Genomic DNA, 18,325 nt, shown 5'->3' with positions numbered 1-18,325 from the left:
AGTTTTGTTCCTTTGTTTTCCTTCCCTATCTCTTTCAGGAAATGGAGAGGTCGGGGGCCAATAACTTCCTGGTTCTATTCCGGGACACGGGTTGCCAGTTCCGCTCGGTGTACTCCTACTGTCCAGAGACGGAGGAGATCACCAAGCTGGCGGGCATCGGGCCAAAGAGCATCACGGCCAAGATGATCGAGGGACTGTACAAGTACAACTCGGACAGGAAGCAGTTCAGCCACATCCCGGCAAAGACCATGTCGGCTAGTGTAGACGCCATCACCATCGCCCCCCACCTGTGGCAGACCAAGAAACAGGGCACACCCAAGAAACTGGGTAGTCTCAAGTAGTCACAGCAACAAGCCGTTTTCATAACAAACCAAGGATATTGTTGTTCGGTGTCTTGGGTTATAGTTGAGGACTGAGGGGAGACTTTGTGGGTTATCCGACCCAGGAACGGACCCAGGTCTGGGTATGACCTGGGATATTACAGGGTCTGGTTTGGTATGAACGGTGCTAAAGAGTCCAGCTTTCTAATGTTCTTTCCCAGTAAGATATCCCCAGAACACTTAAACTCAGCATTCATCTGGGTCTGATATACAGTATAATTGGATGATTATGTAGAAGGGTTTTTCTTCTTAAGAAAACACTGCTGAAATTATGCACAACTGGAATGTAGAAGAATAAACAACACAAGCCTCAAGGGACATTGTTGTTGTTATGCAAGACTGTGTGTGTGGGGGGGGGGGCGCAGAGTCATTCTAATGGAGCATGTGTGTGTGTGTTCGTCAGCATGCATCGGTGTCCATGTTCTTGTGTGCCCAAAAAAGAGGGGGGCTGATGAAAGCCTTACTGAATCAGACCACTGAAGCACTGAATGTCATCTCTCTGAAATAGACCGAGCTTGAGTTCTCTCTGTTCATCATGTTTGGCCTTATGCTTGTTTTGTGTGTCATATGAAAGCACAGCGATTATGTTATATTTAAGTGCCAGTTGTGATGTTTTTGTGAGTGCAGGATGATTGGCTGTGTGTGAGGCTTGCTTTTCTCTCTGGCTGAAAGAGAAGACTGAGCAGTTCGGTTTGTGTAATGTGTAAACAAGTGCCAAGATTGAGTTAGGTGAATACCTCAGAAATAGGTTGTTGTTACTTTCGATAAGAACTAGATTGTAAAATCATTGATTTAAGTATCATCTACAGTACCAGTCAAAAGTTTGGACACACCTACTCGTTCAAGGGTTTTTGATTATTTTTACTATTTTCTACATTGTACAATATTAGAGTGTGCAAAGCTGTCAAGGCAAAGGGTGGCTACTTTGAAGAATCTCAAATATAAAATATATTTTGATTTGTTTAACACTTTTTTGGTTACTACTTGATTCCATATGTGTTATTTCATAGTTATGATGTCTTCATTATTATTCTACAAAGTAGAAAAGAGTCAAATGAAAGAAAAACCCTTGAATGAGTAGGTGTGTCCACTTTTGATTGATACTGTAGTTCACGGGAATGTCAGCAACTGACTTAATATATTTTGTTTTTGATAAGACTTTGGAAGTCTTAAAATTTAATTGACAGAAATATAAATATACTTTAAGACTATATACACTGTATAAGTTAATTTAGTTTGTATATAAATACCTATTCCATTCAAAATGAATGAGTCAAACTAGCGTTTATCATTTAATATGGACGTATATAAACTTAATATATATGGGGACTTTTGTTGCTTAAAAAATGTAAGTGTGTAATCGCTTTTCAATGTCACTGACAGGACGATTTCCAGCTGTAGAATAGCACCAAGTTTCACAAATTGTGTCATGCGCCTGTGTAATTCAGAGAAAATGTCCTATAAAGGTTATTGTTGGGATACAGTATGTGTTTGGACCTCACAGATATTCAAAAGCATTTTACCTTATTGTGAATAGTATCTTAACTGTTGAATTCCCTTTACACTCAAAGTAGTCCACAATACATCTATGTGTACATATACAATTGAGAGTAATTCATCGATAGCAATTCATGATACTTTCCCACTGTAGATTGCAGTATTTGTTGTTGTATAACTGCGTACTTACATAAAGTAGATCACAGAAAGATGAAACATTTCTACTGTTACATTATGCTTTAACATTTTATATTCTTCTAACCTATGGAAGGAAACTTTCATTTATTTTATTTTGGAGTAAAGCAGTGTTTACGCTGTACATTATATACAGTATTTTGTTATGTGTTTTTTCGTAAACCATTTTCCATTTTGAGATTTCATGTGAGCAGCATATCTGTCTCAAAAGGAAGTATTTTGAAAGCATGAGAGGGTAAAATATGTTATGTATGAGTGACAGGCAACACATAGAAAGAGAAATGACTGCAAACTGTGTCCCACTGCATACTATTGTCTGTAGTGGATAATCAGATATGAATGAGATACCATTCTGTTTTTCCCAATCTAAATTCGTTTTATTTTAACCCTGTCAATATGTTCATGTATTTATGTTATTTTTATATATTCCTTTGAACTATATTAAAATGTTCATTTTCATTGAAACTTGTGATCAATGTTTTTGAAGCTTGGTTATCCACTTAGGCTAGCTCAGAGTTTTATTCTTTGTTGTTACTGCATTACATAACAAGTGGGTCTTGAACCTGCAACCTGGGGCCACAGGGCAAACAAACGCACCTTCAGTGCCATGACGGTCAAGACCTCATGGAAGATGCATAGGTTTACATACAGGGATTACATACCAGTGGTAAAAATATCAAGATGAACAGTTTGTCATTTTACTGTTCTTTTACTGTTTTCTCATAGAAAACCTAATGAGCAAGAGCAACCTTAGGCAATCAAATGAGAATAATACCAACCAGATTTACGTCGTATCACTGTCTGTCGTAATCCTCTTTAAACCTTTTCAGAGGGCCATGTCCTTCAAGCATATAACTGTATTTACCCGATTGTTGAATTTCCCACTGTGAATCTGCGACTACGCGTACATGGAACACTTCCTAATCTGGGAGGTGAAGGCATGGGATTATTCATCCACCATCCCGTCCTCTCTTGGGGTTGGAAGTGACATACACCTGCCAAGTAATTATCTCATTGCAAGTGGCATAATTGGACGTTGATTACAGTTTATTTGATGATCATGTTCAAAGGACGGTGGGAATGTCGATCGTCAACGCCAGGGCTATGCAGGTTTTATTTAGCAAGAGAGACGCTTGGGGCGCCCCTGTGAAAATGCTGGGATTTGATTGGTAGACAGACGAAGCGTTGCGCTTGACAACCGGAGGGGCTGGGTAGCAGGCTACTTACTACCAGCAGCAGAAATCCATCCGAGAAGACAACAGAAAGGGAGAGAGAAACAACAAAAGAGACTGACGAACAAAACGAAGCAGAATCGCTCTGACAGCTACGATTTTCAACAACAGAAAGAAATCTAAGGAGCGTGTTTACAGCCCATGTATTTTTAGACCAAGGTGAGCTCTAAATCGCATCGAGGGCGTGTTAATGCGTGGGAAGCCTCGCCACCCATCCCGTCTGTGCTGCTAGCGGATGATGCATGTCTCTCTTGGTCTGGCTAGCCATTCTTCTGGTCTGAATCTGTCATAGCCGTTTTCGGTGTGCGTTCCTGACAACAGTACTTGTCGTGGTATGTCGCTACCAGCTAACATATGCTCATGTTAGGTAGTTAGTTAGCTTGCTAATATTTCGGAGAAATGTGTGCTTGTCTTGTCGTTTATTTCATAACAGACAAGAACAGGTTGAGGTGAAGCAGCTTGCTAGCTACTTAGCTAGTAGCTAGCTAGCTAATGTGTTTGAACCCCACCCATAGCTGCAGTGCCTAGCTACATTGTTAGCTAGTTCTAGATTGTAAATAGATGTTGATTTTTTTGGAACCCTATATAATGTTATAAGTTTTCTAATTAACTAGTTAGTTAGTTCAACCTATTTTTAGGTGATGCGCTGCGCATAGTTTCCATGCTGCAGCTGTAAGTGTCACCAGCAATGAATCTTTGCATGCAATTTGGTTGTTCATTTTCTTTTCTGAATGTTTTGTTGATTGCCAGATATCTAACCTTGTTCTTTGTTGGATGCACCTATTCTTAAACTAAATGTAAAAGCATAATGTTGTAACATTTATCAGTATGTTTTGAGCAACCACTTGCTTGGACATGTTGTTAATAACAATGCAGATTGCAGCGCAACACCAAGATAGTTACAGTATGTCAATAGTCCTGCTATCTAAATCCTTACTCAGCATTCAGGCTGCGTTATCCCCTGTGCAACTGTAGCCTAAGCAGTAAATCAATGAAATCGGCGGTAATTTAACTTGTTTGCAGTTGTAGGTTTGATGGCAATTGTCGGAATTTCTGGCTCAAATCCTAATTTTTTACATTTACATTTATCATGACAGTAACCTAAATCAATGGTATTTCTCCTATTTTTATCCACTGGTGAACCCTTGAACAAAAGTGTAATTAAATATGATAGGTTACAGTGCCTTCCCGGCATGGGGTTTCCAAACTTTGTGAATTTGCCGTTAATGGGTCCTAATCCATAATGTGTTACTGTTATTACTACATAATTAATAGCACAGCTGTGATTGGATTAACTCTCTGCTGCAGACTTTCTATTGACGCTGATTTGCTGTTAATCTGCTAATCACAGTGGTCAGATTTGGGGTTTGATTCCATTATGTTCAATTGAGGATTTCGTCATGTCGTTCACATTGAGTAGGCCTAGGTTTCCTGTGCTTGTTTTCTGGGAGGAATTGAAATATATTAAGCTAGACTTCTTGAAAGTCTATTCAAAAGTAAGCAAGGTCAGTTATAACAGTTGTTGGCCAAGTGAAAATATCAGGAGCAACGAAGACTGTTGAACACAGTGTGGCAATAAAGAGGTATTACATTAGGAATTGATTGTTTAGCAGACAGATACTAGGCTGCCTTTCTACAATCAACATGAGAGCCTCCGTTTATGGTGTGTATACTTACCCTGAGTTTTGTTGTTGGTGTGTGTGTCAGCCCGTCGTTACCATGACAGCAGAGGAGATCATCAATGTGAAGGAGGTGGAGATCATCAAGGTGATCCTGGACTTCCTCAACTCCAGGAAGCTCCACATTAGCATGCTGGCCCTGGAGAAGGAGAGCGGAGTCATCAACGGACTCTTCTCTGACGACATGCTCTTCCTCAGGTACACAAAGGCCTGGCTTGTATTCATTAGGCACCAAACAGCAAAAAAGAAAAACTTAAACAGGGAGAGACTACTTGGGCTATTCAATAAGGAATGTCCATTTTCGTTTTCTGTTGCAAAATGTTTTGTTACGTGTGCCCTAATGAGTATGACCCTGACATTACTGTTTGGGTCTCACTATGTGGATAGTGTTAGAAATACAAAGGGTTTGGGGCTCTCCCATAGCATATCAGGACACCTCCATAAGCGATTGCTGCAAAACAACAGTTGACAGATTAAGTTGTTGCTGTCCAGCATTACAAATAATTATAATTAACTCCTTGCAAGTGGGATTTTTTCAGTCTCATATTAATAGGTCACTGGTTGCTAAACTAAATGCTGAAACACAATGTTCAGAAAGTGTAGCATAAATTCCTTTGTTCGTGCAATAATGATCCAGACCCCCTCTATGCTAGACTGGATTGGAGTGCCCATTTTAAATGTCAGACAACAGTGTACTGTTACGCCGCTTTGGAATTCCACTCAGCTGAGTTTGTGAAATGACTGATTGGAGTTGGACTCCCTTTCACACAGAGGGCCCCACTGTTACCAGGTGACCATTCACTGCCTGTCTTTTATCTGCCCCTGTATTACACCGACCAATCAAGACAATCTGTTTCCATAGGAGATGGCAAGCAGGGAAGTGAATTGGAGAATCCTTTGTTTACATGTTTGGTTGGTTTTTGTTCTGAAGTTTTACTGAAATGATCTAGCTAGTGTGAATAGGCTCAGAGCACATAACAGGGGCATTAGGTGTCACTAACACTGAGTATTCTACACCTGATTTATTGTCTCGCTTTTTTTGGTTGAATTGTTTATCTCTGTCCAGGCAACTGGTACTAGATGGGCAGTGGGACGAGGTGCTTCAGTTTATTCAGCCGCTGGAGTGCATGGACAAGTTTGACAGGAAAAGGTGAGACTTCATTAATATGACACTAATTCTGTGGTCAGAAATGAATGTATTTAGTCTGACTGTACCTGACCATTTCTGCACTTAGCAATGCTACATTATTGCCTTTTCAAACAGCTACACGTTAGCAACCTGACACCCAGGCTTGAATGTACAGGCAGATGCTGGGTTTGAATTACTTTTCTGAGACATGTTCTTGGGCCATAATTTGTTGTCGTAGGTTCCGTTACATCGTCCTGAAGCAGAAGTTTCTGGAGGCCCTGTGTGTGAACAACGCCATGTCTGCTGAGGACGAGCCACAGCATGTGAGTCAACAGACAAAGAAGAGCCCCTCTCTCTCAATTCATTTGAAAGGGGTTTTATTGGCATGGAAAAAGTGTTTACATTACCAAAACGAGTGAAATAAACAAAAATGACAAGACAAATTATTCGAAATTAACAGTAAATATTGCACTCAAAAAGGTTTAAAAAAAGATTGCAATTTCATGTGTCATATCAGCTATGTACAGGGGTTTTACATCAGCTATGTACAGGGGTTTTACATCAGCTATGTACAGGGGTTTTACATCAGCTATGTACAGGGGTTTTACATCAGCTATGTACAGGGGTTTAGCAATGTGCTGATGGCTGTAATACGAATAGGGTCTCCGCCTCTCTCTCTCGCCCTCTTCCTTCCTTGCTGGACCTTGTTCTAGTTGTCTGTCTCTGGCATTACATATTCCTGTCTCCTTTCCTCTGTCTCCCTCTGAATGAGCAAACAAATGAGCCACGAATCACGAAACAGCCCTCCTTTCTTTCTCCATCTGTCAGACTCTTTTTTTTGTTCCTAGTAAACACACAATCTCTGATCTTTCTCTACTCATTGTCCTATATTAGCTTAGTCACAGAGAATGCAGATCTGAAACGTTTACACAGGCAACCCAATTCTGATCTTTTGCCCAGCATGAGTTAGTGTGTGTGACACGTGAGTCTGATTGTGCAAGTTTCTATGTGTTTGTGTTAGGTCTAGATTTGTTTCTCGTGAAAATCTCTTTTACATATTTATTCGAAGCAGTTCAAAGCAACACTGCCATTTTTTCCCTTGGACATGACAGCGATCTGGGCCCTTCTACCTTGGCAGTTCTAATCTAGGCCTCAGACACCGATAACAAGTAGCTACTTTTCTACAGGATCTACAGACATTCTGGGTTTGGATGTTCAAAACCATTATTTTTCATCCCCCCCTTCTCTCTTGGTTTCTGAGGGAATGATGAGTCTTGGGGGATGCCACATTGCCTCTAGAAATGAATAAATATGCATAAAAGGCCTTGTGTGTGTGTGAACCCTCTACACTGCATCAAGTAGCCTACTGCTACATGTGAGGGAAACAGTAGCCAGCTGCTACATGTGAGGGAAACAGTAGCCAGCTGCTACATGTGAGGGAAACAGTAGCCAGCTGCTACATGTGAGGGAAACAGTAGCCAGCTGCTACATGTGAGGGGAAACAGTAGCCAGCTGCTACATGTGAGGGAAACATGAGTCAATGTGAGGTGGCTAAACTCTCTTCTCTCTCAGCTGGAGTTCACCATGCAGGAGGCGGTGAAGTGTCTTCATGCCCTGGAGGAGTTCTGTCCATCTAAAGATGACTACAGCAAGCTATGTCTGCTCCTCACTCTGCCTCGTCTCACCAACCACGCTGAGTTCAAGGCATGACACGTTTTATAGTTATGGCATCTGATCTTATGAATGGTATCTGTTCATTTAAAGTAATAATAATGCATCTTTTATTCTAGCACTGTGATTGATGATAATATTTACTTTGAAGAAATGTTGGTAATAGTTTACTGAAAGCAGGTATCAAAGGGCATTGTTATAAGCATGTGTGAGCGCTTATGATATAGCTATAGATTAATAATAAACATACAGTATCAGTCAAAAGTTTGGATACACCTGCTCATTCAAGGGTTTTTCTTTACTATTTTCTACAATGTAGAATAATAGAAGACATCAAAACTATGAAATAACACATATGGAATCATGTAGTAACCAAAAAAGTCTTAAACAAATCAAAATATATTTTAGATTCTTCAACGTAGCCACCCTTTGACTTGATGCATCTTAGGATTCTCTCAACCAGCTTCATGAGGAATGCTTTTCCAACAGTCTTGGAGTTCCCACATATGCTGAGCACTTGTTGGCTGCTTTTCCTTCACTCTGTGGTCCAACTCATCCCAAACCATCTCAATTGGGTCGAGGTCGGGTGACAGATCATCTGATGCATCACTCTCCTTCTTGGTCAAATAGCCTTGACACAGCCTGAAGGTGTGTTAGGTCATTGTCTTGTTGATAAATAAATGATAGTCCCACAAAGCGCAAACCAGATGGGATGGCGTATTGCTGTAGAATGCTGTGGTAGCCATGCTGGTTAAGTGTGCCTTGATTTCTAAATAAATCGCTGACAGTGTCGCCAGCAAAGCACCCCCACACCATCACACCACCTCCTCCATGCTTCATGGTGGGAACCACACATGCAGAGATCATCCGCTCAGCTACTCTGCGTCTCACAAAGACACAGCGGTTGGAACCAAAAATCTCAAATTTGTACTCATCAGACCAAAATAAAGATTTCCACCGGTCTAATGTCTTTTGCTCGTGTTTCTTGGCCCAAGCAAGTCTCTTCTTATTGGTGTCCTTTAGTAGTGGTTTCTTTGCAGCAATTCGACCATGAAGGCCTGATTCACGCAGTCTCCCCTGAACAGTTGATGTTGAGATGTGTCTGTTACTTGAACTCTGAAGCATTTATTTGCGCTGCAATCTGAGGTTCAGTTAAGTTCATTACAGTTATCTTTAGCAGAGGTAACTCTGGGTCTTCCTTTCCTGGGATGGTCCTCATGAGAGCCAGTTTCACCATAGCGCTTGATGTTTTGTGCGACTGCACTTGGATGATGGACTGTCATTTCTCTTTGCTTATTTGAGCTGTTCTTGCCATAATATGGACTTGGTCTTTTACCAAATAGGGCTATCTTCTGTATACTACCTCTACCTGGTCACAACACAACTGATTGGCTCAAACGCATTAAGAAGGAAAGAAATTCCACAAATTAACTTTTAACAAGGCACACCTGTTAATTGAAATGCATTCCAGGTGACTACCTCATGATGGTTATTTCATAGTTTTGATGTCTTCACCATTATACAATGTAGAAAATAGTAAAAATAAAGAAACCCCTGAATGAGTAGGGGTGTCCTTTTGACTGGTACTGTATGTTTATATTATTCATCCATAACTCAATAGCATGTTTTATTATTCATCTATAGCTAGTTGTTATTTGTTCAATGTGGAAGTTTTCCAACTGTCTCCAAAATGTATTATTATGAGATGACCCTGGTGTCGTGGGTGGGTTTTTATCTAAATGACTAAAGTATAAATGTTTCCCCTCCAGGACTGGAACCCCAGCACGGCACGGGTGCACTGTTTTGAGGAGGCGTGCACCATGGTGGCAGAGTTCATCCCTGCAGACAGGAAGCTGAGTGAGGCGGGGTTCAGGGCCTCAGGGAACCGCCTCTTCCAGCTCCTCATTAAAGGAGTTCTGTATGAGTGCTGTGTAGAGTTCTGTCAGGTGGGGGGATCCAAGTGTTCTGTTACACAGCATTGTGCAAATGACTTGCATTTTAGATCATATATGATATTCATGCTTGGTGAATAGGATGGATGGGTTGGTTGGTTGATTTAGTTAGTTTAATGATTGATTGACTAACTAATATATTGTGTGCCTCTGTCTCCAGAGCAAGGCGACAGGCGAGGAGATCACGGAGGGCGAGGTGCTCCTAGGGGTGGACATGCTGTGTGGGAACGGCTGTGACGACCTGGACCTGTCCTTACTGTCCTGGATGCAGAACCTGTCCCACAGTGTCTTTTCCTGCGCCTTCGAGCAGAAGTTGCTTCAGATTCATGTGGACCGCCTGGTCAAGCCTGCCAAGGCCAGCTATGCAGACCTCCTCACCCCGCTCATCAGCAAACTGTCCCCCTACCCCTCCTCGCCCCTCCGCCGCCCCCAGTCCGCAGACACCTACATGTCCCGGTCTCTGAACCCGGCCCTGGACGGCCTGTCATATGGGCTGTCTGGCCAGGAGAAGAGGGGCCCAGGGGGGGACACGGCAGGGAGGAAGGGGATGTCCCCCATGTCTCATTCCTTCGCTAACTTCCACATGGGGGGTCAGAGTCTAAGCAGGAGTCTGATGTTGGACAGCTATGACTGCCACAGCATCTTTGAGGAGTCTCCTGAGAGGTGCGAAAGATAGTTTACATTTATGTTGCACTTTTTCAAAAACATTTTTTTTTGAATGCAGTACGGGCATGACAAGTCATTATAGCACAAACAGATCTGGGACCAGGATAGGAACTGATCTGCCACTCATTTGTAGCACTAGTAGTTTTCCTCTAGAAGAATGGCCGAGCATCGTCTAGGGTAGGCTAAGCATTGACTGAGGACTAAGCTCTGTAGTAGGAAGCACTAGAGAGCCTCTACCTTCAACGACTGTCGAAGAAGGCGCTCAGTGATGCTCAACACCCACTTATTAGGGAGGAGCAGAGTGACAGTAGTGGTTATCTTAGGAGTGTCTGGACATTACAGCCGTCGTTAATGCAGTAACACGTTACGTAGTCCATTAATGTGGTCTCTCTGGGTCTGTCTCTGTAGCTCCAGGACGGACACGCCCGTGGATAAGATGAGTTCAGGCACCCTGCGCCCCGACTCTGCCCCTGGAGAGGACGCCCCGTCACCAGGCTCTGCAGGGAGGAACGAGGTAAACACCTGATGAGGATTTACCATCTCTTTTGCTTAATATACACATTTTGGCCTTTTGAACCGGTTCAGACAAACCCTACAGAGTTATCTTTCCTACTGATGTGTGATGATTGGGGTTGTGGAGAGAGTTCCTTTCAAAGATGGTGGCGTCCCTCAGTCTAAATATAGGCCTGAGATGAATCTGTGTCTGAGACTCACTGAGTCATCGACCGTCTGCGGCTTACAGAGCCTGGGTTACACCCAAGAGACCTGCCGCCTGCCCTATTCTTTTTCTCTTTCCTCATCCTTCTCTCTCTTTCATTTTGTCTCGCTGAGTTACAGAACAGTACAGCCCAAAGGACACTAGTTGCCTGACTTCCCTCTAATTATAACCTAGCCTTAGAGGAGAGCAGACTGTTCTCTGCTCTACCCTGCCACAGCTGTCCTGTCTAGCCTATAGCCAGACTGTGAATGTAAAGCCCTGCTTAGACTGATAAACAGACCAGTAGCAGAGTGGGACATTAGACTGATAAACAGACCAGTAACATTAGACTGTGATTTCACCTTCAGATGAGACCCAGCTTTATGGCTCCCTCTGCCACATTTCGGTGTGTATGTATGTATGTATGTATGTATATATATCTATATCCCCGCCTCTCTCTGTCTATACACCCCCCCCGCCTCTCTCTGTCTATACACCCCCCCGCCTCTCTCTGTCTATACACCCCCGCCTCTCTCTGTCTATACCCCCCCCCCCCCCCCCCGCCTCTCTGTCTATACCCCCCCCGCCTCTCTCTGTCTATACCCCCCCCCCCCCGCCTCTCTCTGTCTATACCCCCCCCGCCTCTCTCTGTCTATACCCCCCCCCGCCTCTCTCTGTCTATACCCCCCCCCCCGCCTCTCTCTGTCTATACCCCCCCCCCCCCCGCCTCTCTCTGTCTATACCCCCCCCCCCCACCTCTCTCTGTCTATACCCCCCCCCCCACCTCTCTCTGTCTATACCCCCCCCCCCCACCTCTCTCTGTCTATACCCCCCCCCCCGCCTCTCTCTGTCTATACCCCCCCCGCCTCTCTCTGTCTATACCCCCCCCCCCGCCTCTCTCTGTCTATACCCCCCCCCGCCTCTCTCTGTCTATACCCCCCCCCCACCTCTCTCTGTCTATACCCCCCCCCCTGCCTCTCTCTGTCTATACCCCCCCCTGCCTCTCTCTGTCTATACCCCCCCCCCCGCCTCTCTCTGTCTATACCCCCCCCCGCCTCTCTCTGTCTAGCCTCTCTCTGTCTATACCCCCCCCCCCCCCGCCTCTCTCTGTCTATACCCCCCCCCCCCGCCTCTCTCTGTCTATACCCCCCCCCCCCGCCTCTCTCTGTCTATACCCCCCCGCCTCTCTGTCTATACCCCCCCCTCTCTCTGTCTATACCCCCCCCCCCTCCCCCCCCCCCCCCCCCCTGCCTCTCTCTGTCTGTACACCCCCCCCTGTCTATACCCCCCCGGCCTCTCTCTGTCTATACCCCCCCACCTCTCTACCTCCTCTTGGTTGTGCTGCCAGTTTGGCCCCCAGGTGACGTGTTAAGTTAATGCCCATCTGAAAGCAGAGGGTACAGTAGAGGAAGTTATGACACCTTCCTTTTCCTCTCTCTGAAGGGCTGTGCCGTCACTTCTGGCTTTGCATGTGAATGGCTCTATGTAAGAAGTTGGCTGTACTTCCAACAGTTCAGAATTTGGTTTGTTGTTTAGTAAATGTGCGTTACCATCTAGTTGCGTGACTCGACAGAGAAGTTTGAGGAATTCTACCGCCAGCGTTTGAGGGTCCAGCAGCACCTGGAACAGAAGCAGCAGCAGAGACAACTCTACCAGCAGATGCTTCTGGAGGGAGGAGTACAACACAGTGACCAGCCAGCCCCCGGGACAGACGCCATGCAGCACAGCCTCACTGAGAAGTTCCTCAACAGGTTAGACACACACACAGCACAGGACTTCACTTCCCCAATAGGTCAGGTTTTCACCCATCACAGTTTTGTTTGATCATGTTTTGATGAGTTGATTTCCATTTTGACTCTCCTTGTCTTGGACTGTTCCCTCTGCTACAGACCTCAGATGTTACATTATGTAATGTACTAGTACTTCCTGATCCTAATGGATGGAATAAGGGTTTCTCTGTTGTTGAACATATCGTTTAAATCAAGCACTCCTCACTCTTTGGAAAAAAACTAAAAGTACACTTGTCAGATTTAGAAGACGATGTGGAGGTGGAGCCTTCCCTGTACAGCCTTCCCCGTACAGCCTTCCCTGTACAGCCTTCCCCGTACAGCCTTCCCCGTACAGCCTTCCCTGTACAGCCTTCCCTGTACAGCCTTCCCTGTACAGCCTTCCCTGTACAGCCTTCCCTGTACAGCCTTCCCCGTACAGCCTTCCCCGTACAGCCTTCCCCGTACAGCCTTCCCTGTACAGCCTTCCTTCCCCGTACAGCCTTCCCCGTACAGCCTTCCCTGTACAGCCTTCCCCGTACAGCCTTCCTTCCCCGTACAGCCTTCCCCGTACAGCCTTCCCCGTACAGCCTTCCCCGTACAGCCTTCCCCGTACAGCCTTCCCCGTACAGCCTTCCTTCCCCGTACAGTCTTCCTTCCCTGTACAGCCTTCCCTGTACAGCCTTCCCTGTACAGCCTTCCCCGTACAGCCTTCCCCGTACAGCCTTCCCCGTACAGCCTTCCCCGTACAGCCTTCCCCGTACAGCCTTCCCTGTACAGCCTTCCTTCCCCGTACAGCCTTCCCCGTACAGCCTTCCCCGTACAGCCTTCCTTCCCCGTACAGCCTTCCCCGTACAGCCTTCCCTGTACAGCCTTCCCTGTACAGCCTTCCTTCCCTGTACAGCCTTCCCCGTACAGCCTTCCCCGTACAGCCTTCCCTGTACAGCCTTCCCCGTACAGCCTTCCTTCCCCGTACAGCCTTCCCCGTACAGCCTTCCCTGTACAGCCTTCCCTGTACAGCCTTCCTTCCCTGTACAGCCTTCCCCGTACAGCCTTCCCCGTACAGCCTTCCCCGTACAGCCTTCCCCGTACAGCCTTCCTTCCCCGTACAGCCTTCCCCGTACAGCCTTCCCCGTACAGCCTTCCCCGTACAGCCTTCCTTCCCTGTACAGCCTTCCTTCCCTGTACAGCCTTCCCCGTACAGCCTTCCCCGAACAGCCTTCCTTCCCCGAACAGCCTTCCTTCCCCGTACAGCCTTCCTTCCCCGTACAGCCTTCCTTCCCCGAACAGCCTTCCTTCCCCGAACAGCCTTCCTTCCCCGAACAGCCTTCCTTCCCCGAACAGCCTTCCTTCCCCGTACAGCCTTCCTTCCCCGTACAGCCTTCCTTCCCCGAACAGCCTTCCCTGTACAGCCTTCCTTCCCCGAACAGCCTTCCCTGTACAGCCTTCCTTCCCCGAACAGCCTTCCCTGTACAGCCTTCCTTCCCCGAACAGCCTTCCCTGTACAGCCTTCCTTCCCCGAACAGCCTTCCCTGTACAGCCTTCCTTCCCCGAACAGCCTTCCCTGTACAGCCTTCCTTCCCCGAACAGCCTTCCCTGTACAGCTCATGACTTGGCTCTGATACGATGGAGAGACACTGACGTTATATCTAAACATTCAGGACAGGCTGGGTTCAGCATGATTTAAAACATATGGGAACATTGAGTCTAGTTAGAAGAACACAAAGGAACTAAGAAAGGCCCCAAAGAATTCTAATGATGTCATTATGCCCTGCCCTTCTAAATAATACAGGGGGTGGGATGAAGGGAGGGGTGTGAAGGAGGAGAGGGCGTAGATGGGGAGAGCAATCAAAAGCTCTTTGTCCAACTGATGCACACCACAGTCTAGAAGGAAGAGTATGGCCTGACCCTATGTGGTCATCTCTATCAAAGACTATATACAGTATCAGTAGACAGATTCTATTTCCTGTGGCTAGGCTGATGTTATAGAGCCCCTATCTAGGGTTCTATATCTACGGTAAAAACACAATGTTAATGAGAGTCCAGCCTGGAGGATGGTCCCCCGTTGGACTGTTCTATTGTCCTGTTCCACTACATGTTGCCTGCTGCTTACAGATAGACTGTTGTGTTCTTCCACTAACAGGGTCTGAAAGGGGAGGTTGGATTGTGTGTGTGTAGAGTTTGGTTTGGAGAAGGTGGTCTCAGGGGTGTTGTTGCAGGTGGTTGTCTATGGGTGGGTGTCTATGGAGTGGGTGGGTGTCTATGGGTGGGTGTCTATGGAGTGGGTGGGTGTCTATGGGTGGGTGTCTATGGAGTGGGTGGGTGTCTATGGAGTGGGTGGGTGTCTATGGGTGGGTGTCTATGGAGTGGGTGGGTGTCTATGGAGTGGGTGGGTGTCTATGGGTGGGTGTCTATGGGTGGGTGTCTATGGAGTGGGTGGGTGTCTATGGAGTGGGTGGGTGTCTATGGGTGGGTGTCTATGGAGTGGGTGGGTGTCTATGGGTGGGTGTCTATGGGTGGGTGTCTATGGAGTGGGTGGGTGTCTATGGAGTGGGTGGGTGTCTATGGAGTGGGTGGGTGTCTATGGAGTGGGTGGGTGTCTATGGAGTGGGTGGGTGTCTATGGAGTGGGTGGGTGTCTATGAGGTGGGTGGGTGGGTGTCTATGGGTGGGTGTCTATGGGTGGGTGTCTATGGAGTGGGTGGGTGTCTATGGAGTGGGTGGGTGTCTATGGGGTGGGTGGGTGTCTATGGGGTGGGTGGGTGTCTATGGGGTGGGTGGGTGGGTGTGTGTCTATGGGGTGGGTGGGTGTCTATGAGGTGGGTGGGTGGGTGTCTATGGGGTGGGTGGGTGTCTATGGGGTGGGTGGGTGTCTATGGGGTGGGTGAGTGTCTATGAGGTGGGTGGGTGTCTGAGGTGGGTGGGTGTCTGTCTATGGGGTGGGTGGGTGTCTATGGGGTGGGTGGGTGTCTATGAGGTGGGTGGGTGTGTGTCTATGGGGTGGGTGGGTGTCTATGAGGTGGGTGGGTGTCTATGGGGTGGGTGGGTGGGTGTCTGAGGTGGGTGGGTGGGTGGGTGTCTATGAGGTGGGTGGGTGTCTGTCTATGGGGTGGGTGGGTGTCTATGGGGTGGGTGGGTGTCTATGGGGTGGGTGGGTGTGTGTCTATGGGGTGGGTGGGTGTCTATGGGGTGGGTGAGTGTCTATGAGGTGGGTGGGTGTCTATGGGGTGGGTGGGTGTCTATGGGGTGGGTGGGTGGGTGTCTATGGGGTGGGTGGGTGGGTGGGTGTCTGAGGTGGGTGGGTGTCTATGAGGTGGGTGGGTGGGTGTCTATGAGGTGGGTGGGTGTCTATGAGGTGGGTGGGTGGGTGTCTATGGGGTGGGTGTCTATGGGTGGGTGGGTGTCTATGGGGTAGGTGGGTGTCTATGGGGTGGGTGGGTGTCTATGGGTGGGTGGGTGTCTATGGGGTAGGTGGGTGTCTATGGGGTGGGTGGGTGTCTATGGGGTGGGTGGGTGTCTATGGGGTAGGGTGGGTGTCTATGGGGTAGGTGGGTGTCTATGGGGTGGGTGGGTGTCTATGGTTTAGGCGGTTGTCTTTGAGGTATGGAATGATGGGGTGTATAATGGAACTTAGTACGGAGCCCCAGATGGATCAGGGTGTGCCTGGGAGTTGGGCTGGGGAGAGGTGGGGGTGGGGGAAGCCACCAGCAACCCCCCCCACCCACACACACACACACACACTAATGCTCCCCTGTTCTTTATGAAGTGTCTTTAATACCCTGAGCACCAGCTGCTCCTGTGGTGCCTGGAACCAAACAATCATTATCTAACTATGCTCTGTCTGTGTGTCTGGAGCCAGACTGTCATTATCTAACTATGCTCTGTCTGTGTGTCTGGAGCCAGACTGTCATTATCTAACTATGCTCTGTCTGTGTGTCTGGAGCCAGACTGTCATTATCTAACTATGCTCTGTCTGTGTGTCTGGAGCCAGACTGTCATTATCTAACTATGCTCTGTCTGTGTGTCTGGAGCCAGACTGTCATTATCTAACTATGCTCTGTCTGTGTGTCTGGAGCCAGACTGTCATTATCTAACTATGCTCTGTCTGTGTGTCTGGAGCCAGACTGTCATTATCTAACTATGCTCTGTCTGTGTGTCTGGAGCCAGACTGTCATTATCTAACTATGCTCTGTCTGTGTGTCTGGAGCCAGACTGTCATTATCTAACTATGCTCTGTCTGTGTGTCTGGAGCCAGACTGTCATTATCTAACTATGCTCTGTCTGTGTGTCTGGAGCCAGACTGTCATTATCTAACTATGCTCTGTCTGTGTGTCTGGAGCCAGACTGTCATTATCTAACTATGCTGACATCAGAGTGTGACATTTTACATGAATTACTTTAGTAAAGAGACATGGCACAAGACCAGCAGAGTTTTACACCTGTGTTTGTGTGTATTACCCTGTGTTTGTGTGTATTACCCTGTGTTTGTGTGTATTACCCTGTGTGTTTGTGTGTATTACCCTGTGTGTTCTGTCTACCAAAGGTCTATTCAGAAGCTGGAGGAGTTGAACGTAGGGATGGAGAGTCTAGGGGAGGAGGTCCAGTCTCTGTCCCAGCAGTGTAACGGCACGGGCCCGACCCCCGAGAACAACAACAACGGTGACCCCGCAGGCCTGACCCCTGACCCCACTGTGACCCTGACCCCCGAGCAGGGCCGCCCTCAGGGAGGAGGGGTGGTCAGCAGCACCCCACAACGCACCGCAGGGGGACAGGAGGTCCCCCCACCTAACGAATCCCCCGTGGTCTCCCAGAGGTGAGATACTGGTGTGTGGTGGGGGGGGGGGGTGGTGTCTGTATGGCGGGTGTGTATACACATGTTTTTCTTTGTGTACATGGCAGGGTTTCTGTTAGGAAAATTTGGCACTGGACAACGTGACCGGCAAGACTTTTATTTACCACACATTTGAGAAATTCATATGCATTGGCTGCGTAACGCGTTAGAGCGTCCACCCACTGTAAGCTCAAAATCACATTATTATTATTATTATTATTATTATTATTGTAATTCATCTGAACAGAATATAAATTGGTCTGTAAAGTTGTAATGTTCTTATACCAATGACAGGTTTTTATTGAAAAGCATAACACTGCCTGTTGTATCTTTATGCCTGCTGGAAATCATAAATTCATATCATGAAGAACAAAAACCAGCCGAGAAGAACAAGTCGCCTTCACATTAATTAAACACAACTTTAAAATGTAATATTGTATAATATCATTTGCGAACAACCTGTCCTATAGGCTGTTTGTATGAACATTTTAATTAATAAATAACAAAGCACAGCTGTTTTCAAATACAATCGAGGTCTCTCTAATTTAATTTAGCTGAGGTAAGAGCATTTTAAATAGGCCTAATAAATAACAACTGGGGAGAGGTGTTGGAGGAACAGCAGGGCCGGTCC

At 46.7% G+C, this 18,325-nt stretch overlaps 2 protein-coding genes across 5 annotated transcripts in view; both read left to right on the top strand.

The window, feature by feature from the left end:
• The window catches only part of LOC106569669 (calmodulin-regulated spectrin-associated protein 2), a 73,667-nt gene extending 71,130 nt beyond the window's left edge, over positions 1-2,537 (top strand). For all 3 annotated transcript variants that reach the window (XR_014380375.1, XR_014380376.1, XM_082960991.1), the window contains one exon: positions 39-2,537. Coding sequence is in view for 1 of the 3 variants with exons in the window: in XM_082960991.1 (XP_082817117.1) it covers positions 39-341 (303 nt within the window). In the remaining 2 variants the exon portion in view is untranslated. The remainder of the gene's footprint in view (positions 1-38) is intronic.
• Positions 2,538-3,260: 723 nt separating this feature from the next.
• The window catches only part of LOC106569671 (WD repeat-containing protein 47), a 29,850-nt gene continuing 14,785 nt past the window's right edge, over positions 3,261-18,325 (top strand). The window contains exons 1-10 of one of the 2 annotated variants that reach the window (XM_014141233.3): positions 3,261-3,463; positions 5,012-5,181; positions 6,050-6,133; positions 6,351-6,435; positions 7,685-7,816; positions 9,553-9,729; positions 9,896-10,398; positions 10,810-10,915; positions 12,656-12,849; positions 17,407-17,676. In XM_014141233.3, the coding sequence (XP_013996708.1) occupies positions 5,024-5,181; positions 6,050-6,133; positions 6,351-6,435; positions 7,685-7,816; positions 9,553-9,729; positions 9,896-10,398; positions 10,810-10,915; positions 12,656-12,849; positions 17,407-17,676 (1,709 nt within the window). In that variant the 5' untranslated portion in view covers positions 3,261-3,463; positions 5,012-5,023. Of the gene's footprint in view, positions 3,464-3,499; positions 3,637-5,011; positions 5,182-6,049; positions 6,134-6,350; positions 6,436-7,684; positions 7,817-9,552; positions 9,730-9,895; positions 10,399-10,809; positions 10,916-12,655; positions 12,850-17,406; positions 17,677-18,325 lie in introns of those variants that run through there. The other variant, XM_014141234.3, reaches the window with a different exon arrangement.

The sequence above is a fragment of the Salmo salar genome, chromosome 14, assembly GCF_965601325.2.
Source record: "Salmo salar chromosome 14, fSalSal1, whole genome shotgun sequence".
NCBI classification, from domain to species: domain Eukaryota; kingdom Metazoa; phylum Chordata; class Actinopteri; order Salmoniformes; family Salmonidae; genus Salmo; species Salmo salar.
Note: the sequence above shows the minus strand (reverse complement) of the source record. Positions and strands in the feature narration are given on the sequence as shown.